Source organism: Somniosus microcephalus, unplaced genomic scaffold (assembly GCF_052327205.1).
Source record: "Somniosus microcephalus isolate GS21.2 unplaced genomic scaffold, FLI_Smic_1.0 unresolved_chr1, whole genome shotgun sequence".
In the NCBI taxonomy this organism is placed as follows: domain Eukaryota; kingdom Metazoa; phylum Chordata; class Chondrichthyes; order Squaliformes; family Somniosidae; genus Somniosus; species Somniosus microcephalus.
In genome coordinates this window covers 175,699,648-175,705,647 of record NW_028225179.1, presented here as the reverse complement: position 1 = coordinate 175,705,647, position 6,000 = coordinate 175,699,648, and the positions used below count along the sequence as shown (strand labels likewise).

At 49.5% G+C, this 6,000-nt stretch overlaps 1 protein-coding gene across 1 annotated transcript in view; it reads left to right on the top strand.

Annotated features, from left to right (window-relative positions):
* The first annotated feature begins 3,387 nt into the window (after window positions 1-3,387).
* The window catches only part of LOC147096614 (zinc-binding protein A33-like), a 39,711-nt gene continuing 37,098 nt past the window's right edge, over window positions 3,388-6,000 (top strand). The window contains exon 1 of the mRNA XM_085975394.1: window positions 3,388-3,712. Coding sequence (XP_085831520.1) covers window positions 3,452-3,712 — 261 coding nt within the window. The 5' untranslated portion in view covers window positions 3,388-3,451. The remainder of the gene's footprint in view (window positions 3,713-6,000) is intronic.

Genomic DNA, 6,000 nt, shown 5'->3' with positions numbered 1-6,000 from the left:
GGAGGGAGTTCCAGGATTTTGACCCAGCGATGATGAAGGAACGTGATATATTTCCAAGTCAGGATGGTGTGTGACTTGGAGGTGGTGGTGTTCCATGCACCTGCTGTCCTTGTCCTTCCAGAAACATAGAAACATAGAAGATAGGAGCAGGAGTAGGCCATTCGGCCCTTCGAGCCTGCTCCGCCATTCAATGAGATCATGGCTGATCATCCAAATTCAGTACCCGGTCCCTGCCTTCTCCCCATATCCCTTGATCCCTTTAGCCTTAAGAAATATATCCTACTCTTTTTGAATATATTTAATGAACTGGCCTTCACTGCCCGCTGTGGCAGAGAATTCCACAGGTTCACCACTCTCTGGGTGAAGAAATTCCTCCTCATTTCAGTCCTAAATGGCTTACCCCTTATCCTTAGACTATGACCCCTGGTTCTGGACTCCCCGACCATCGGGAACATCCTTCCTGCATCTAGTCTGTCCAGGCCTGACAGAATTTTATAGGTTTCAATGAGATCTTCTAAACTCCAGTGAGTATAAGCCCAATCGACACAATCTCTCCTCGCACGTCATTCCTGCCATCCCAGGTATCAGCCTGGTGAATCTTCGCTGAACTCCTTCCATGGCAAGAACGTCCTTCCTCAGGTAAGGTGACCAAAACTGCACACAATACTCAAGGTGCGGTCTCACCAAGGCCCTGTACAACTGTAGCAAGACATCCTTGTTCCTGTACTCAAACCCTCTCGCTATGAAGGCCAAGATACCATTTGCCTTCTTAACCGCCTGCTGCACCTGCATGCTTACCTTCAGCGACTGGTGCACAAGAACACCCAGGTCTCTTTGCTCTTCCCCTTTTCCCAATCTATTGCCATTCAAATAATAATCTGCCTTCCTGTTTTTGCCACCAAAGTGGATAACCTCACATTTATCCACATTATAGTGCATTTGCCATGTTTCTGCCCAATCACCCAATCTGTCCAGATCGTACTGGAGTTTCACGACATCCTCCTCACAGCATACCCTCCCACCCAGCTTTGTGTCATCTGCAAATTTGGAGATATTACATCCAATTCCCTCGTTCAGATCATTAATATATATTGTGAACAGCTGGGGTCCTAGGACCGATCCTTGCGGTACCCCACTAGTCACTGCCTGCCACTCGGAAAACGACCCGTTTATTCCAACTCTCTGCCTTCTGTCCACCAACCAGTTCTCTATCCAACTCAATACCTTGCCCCCAATCCCATGTGCCTTAATTTTGCACGCTAATCTCTTATGTGGGACCTTATCGAAAGCCTTCTGAAAGTCCAAATACACCACATCCACTGGTTCTCCCTTATCTATTTTACCAGTTACATCCTCAAAAAATTCCAGTAGATTAGTCAAGCATGATTTACCTTTTGTAAATCCATGTTGAATTTGTCCGACCCTGTCACTGCTTACCAAGTGCTCTGCTATTACATCTTTTATAATAGATTCTAGCATTTTCCCCACTACCGATGTCACGCTTACCGGTCTATAATTCCCCGCTTTTTCTCTACCACCTTTTTTAAATAGTGGGGTAACATTAGCTACCCTCCAATCCATGGGTACTGTTCCAGAGTCTATCGAGTTCTGGAAGATGATCAGCAATGCATCTGCTATTTCTAGGGCCACTTCCTTAAGTACCCTGGGATGTAGATTATCAGGCCCTGGGGATTTATCGGCCTTCAGTCCCATCAATTTTCCTAACACCATTTCCCTACAAATACTGATTTCTTTCAGTTCCACCCTTTCATCAGGCCCTATGTTCCCCGGCATCTCTGGGAGGTTATTTGTGTCCTCCTTTGTGAAGACAGAACCAAAGTATGTATTTAGTTGGTGGAAGAGGCTGGGGGTTTGGGAGGTGCTGCCGAAGAAGCCTTGGTGAGTTGCTGCAGTGCCTCTTGTAGATGGTACACACTGCAGCCACGGTACGCCGGCGGTGGAGGGAGTGAATGTTTAAGGTGGTGGATGGGGTGCCAATCAAGCGGGCTGCTTTGTCCTGGATGGTGTCAAGCTTCTTGAGTGTTGTTGGAGCTGCACTCATCCAGGCAAGTGGAGAGTATTCCATCACACTCCTGACTTGTGCCTTGTAGATGGTGGAAAGGCTTTGGGGAGTCAGGAGGTGAGACACTCGCCGCAGAATACCCAGTCTCTGACCTGCTCTTGTTGCCACAGTATTTATGTGGCTGGTCCAGTGACGTTTCTGGGCAATGGTGACCCCCAGGATGTTGATGGTGGGGGATTTGGCAACGGTGATGCCGTTGAATGTCCATGGGAGGTGGTTAGACTCTCGCTTGTTGGTGATAGTCACTGCCTAGTGCTTGTGTGGTGCGAATGTTACCTGCCACTTATCAGCCCAAGCCTGAACATCGTCCAGGTCTTGATGCATTCGGGCATGGACTGCTTCATTACCTGAGGAGTTGCGAATGGTGCTGAACACTGCAGTCATTGGTGAACATCCCCATTTCTGACCTTATGATGGAGGGAAGGTCATTGATAAAGCAGCTGAAGATGGTTGGGCTGCAATGCCTCCTTCGTATTTGTGAATTGGGCATTGGGTCGTCATATATTCCATGGTTTGTTCTAGGTGATCAAAGTCACCCACTCGAGAGTTTTTAATTGTCCATTAAAATCCGGCCTGAATGGCCTTTGACCCTTCACCTCACGGTCTTTTTTAAAATTCATTCCTGGGATGTGGGCGTCGCTGGCAAGGCCGGCATTTATTGCCCATCCCTAATTGCCCCTGAGAAGTTGGTGGTGAGCCGTCTTCTTGGACTGCAGAGGGCAGTTAAGAGTCAACCACAATGCTGTGGGTCTGGAGTCACATAGAGGCCAGACCGGGTAAGGGCAGCAGATTTCCTTCCCTTAGTGAACCAGATGGGTTTTTACAACAATCCGGTAGTTTCATGATCACCATTACCAGATACTAGTTTTTTAATTCCAAATTTATTTAATTAACTGAATTTACACTCCACAGCTGCCATGAGTGGGATTTGAACCACATCTCGGGATCACGAGTCCAGGCCTCTGAATTACTAGTCGGTAACATTACTACTATGCTGCCGTACCTGAGCGATTTGAGCTCTTTCTGCCAGGCGGGAAATGGACCGCAGTCAGTGCCTGGGATGCTCATTTTACACCCGATTTTCCACTCCATTGACCCCACCCCGTCTTTGTTACCATTTCTAGAATAGTCCTTGCACTGGCCATTGAGGGAGCAAAATTCCTGTCTCCACTGCTAACATGTTCACTTTTTTTTTTTGCAAAATCCATTTTGAAATTTGATTCCCAAGTACATTTCCCTCCCAACCATTTGTGCATTTCATTGGCGCTCTCGTCATTTCCTGTCGACCGCCCCTTGCTTTAGTCAGAATTTGATGTACTGTTCAGCCAGGTGGTGTGGTTTTTGACGCCAGTTAGGAATGATGGGAGAATGGTCCTTTTTCTCTCTTTCTTGAAGGAAACCTCGGGAAGCCTTTTGCATCACATCGCCTCGGAATTCTCTAAAATGCACCAATTCCTCACGGACAAAGAGCAGCGTTTGAGCAAAGCGCTCAGGCAAGAGGTGGAACAGTGTCTGCAATCGATGGAGCAAAATCTGACAGTCATCGAGGAGGTCTGGTCCGCCACGGAAGAAGATCTCTCCCACCTCCGAGCGGGAATCGCTCTGCAGGATGACTGCGCTTTCCTCAAGGTAATGAGGCATTTGCTGTACCCGGCGCGCCACCGAATTTCGCAGCCGCTCCAGAATTCCGCCTGACATTTTTCCCCTCTTGCCCATTGCACCCCACATCTGAAGTGCCAATATCAATTTCGTGGGCCACTTCCCGCTCTCCTGTGGGCGGGGGAATTGGCGGAACTCCTGGAGAGTTGGCATGAGAGGCCATTTTTTAGCCATTTACTCATGGAGGGATTTCATAGAATCATAGAAAATTACAGCACAGAAGGAGGCCATTTCGGCCCATCGTGTCCGTGCTGGCCAACAAAGAACTATCCAGTAAATCCCACTTCTCAGCTCTTGGTCCGTAGCCCTGCAGCTTAGAGCATCCCAAGTGCACATCCAAGTACTTTTTAAATGTGGTTAGGGTTCCTGCCTCTACCACCCTTTCAGGCAGTGAGTTCCAGACCCCCACAACCCTCTGGGTGAAGAAATTTCCCCTCAAATCCCCTCTAAACCTTCCCCCAATTACTTTAAATCTGTGCCCCCTGGTTTCTGACCCCTCTGCTAAGGGAAATAGGTCCTTTCTATCCACTTTATCTCTGCCCCTCATAACTTTATACACCTCAATAAGGTCTCCCCTCCGCCTCCTCTGTTCCAAGGAAAACAGACCCAGTCTTTCCTCATAGCTAAGATTCTCTACTCCTGGCAACATCCTTGTAAATCTCCTCTGTACCCTCTCTAGTGCAGTCACATCTTTCCTGTAATGTGGTGACATCCTCCTTTAAGATGTTCCTTCAGTGTCAGCTGTGTCTCAGTGGGTAGCACTCTCTAGGTGGGAGGGGCTAGGAGTGAGCAGGTGTTACTGGTTGCCTGATTGCAGCAGGGAGTTGGAGGGAGTTTTGTAAAAAGTTGGTGGTGGGTTTTGGGGTTTTGTTTTCAGGTTTTAGGGCCTTTTTGGCCCACAAAAAACAGCCAGATGGCTGCTGAGGGGTCCGGAGTGCCGGGCCCCTCAGAGGACAATGTTCCCGAGAGGAATTTAATTAGGGAAGAAACTGGTGGGAAAGGGAAAAAAAAGGCCCAAAGATTTGGGCCGGGACCCCAGGAGGTTTGGTAAAGAAAACACGGTGGTGGTGCAGTGTGAAGATAAGAAGATTCGAGCCTGGGATATAATCCAGGCGGTTCATGAGGACTGTGGTGAGGGAAGCTGCTTTGCTTGCCGACCAAAGCCGAATGTGGGATTCGAGGTGACGGCCAGTGGCCGTGAGGAGGTGGAAAAACTGTTACTCAGTCTGAAAGTTGGGGAGAAATTCTTGGAGGTGACTCTCTGCTATATTCAGAGGAGGTGGTGGTTTCATTTTTAAACTTGCCAGTTTACATCGAGGACGAAGTGCTGAGCAAAAAGTTGGAGTCGTGGGACATTAAAATCTGTTCTGCAATAAAGAGGAGGTACTATCCAGGAACACGGGTAGCAGACGGAACCCGGTATGTAAAGGTGCGGTTCCCAGAGGGGGTGAGGTCATTGCCGTACAGTATGAAGTTCGAGACACTGGAAGGAGTGCAGTACTTTCGTGTGCTGCATGATAACCAAGTAAAGGTGTGCTATTATTGTCTTGGACATGACCATCTCGTAAGAAACTGTCCAGACCTGTATTGTTACAATTGCGGTGAGTCGGGAAACATCGCTCGGAGCTGCAAGGAGGAGAGCTGTGGGGTGTGTCACAAAGGCCCCACCCACTGTGAGTGTGTGGCAGAAGGGAGCGATATGAGTGATGAGATGGGAGAAGGAGCAGGAAATGAGAGTGGAACAGCCAGAGGAGCAGTGCAGTCGGAGGACACAGCCGGTAAAATGAAGGAGAAAGGAGCACAGGAAGAGGCAGAGGATGGCGGAGCGGAGAACGGGATGGAGATGGCAGAAAACACGCCGAGTGCTGTGGAGGGGAACAAAGACGGCAGCGGGCAGCGAGGGTCGAGTGCAGACTCGAGCCTTAGTGCGGTTCAGCTCCCCCTGAGGAGTCTGGTGTCTGCGGGGGGAGAGGAGGCGGGAGCGGGGTGTGTGGTGGATGTGGGTGCTCCGGGAGAGGCGGGGAGTCGGATATCTTGGTGAGCGGGAGGGGGCAGGATGGGCAGAGGGTACAAGAGGCAGGAGCCTTAAAGGGACAGCAGGATGGGATCGGCGAGATAGAGACGTCAGAAGGGAACAATTTAGGTGCGCCATTGTCCCATGGAGAGAGGGAACAGGGTGCAAGGGTCAGAGGTGGAGATGTGGTCGAAGGGAGCGGCACAGTGGGAGAAACTGCGATAGCAGGAAGACTCTCTATGGG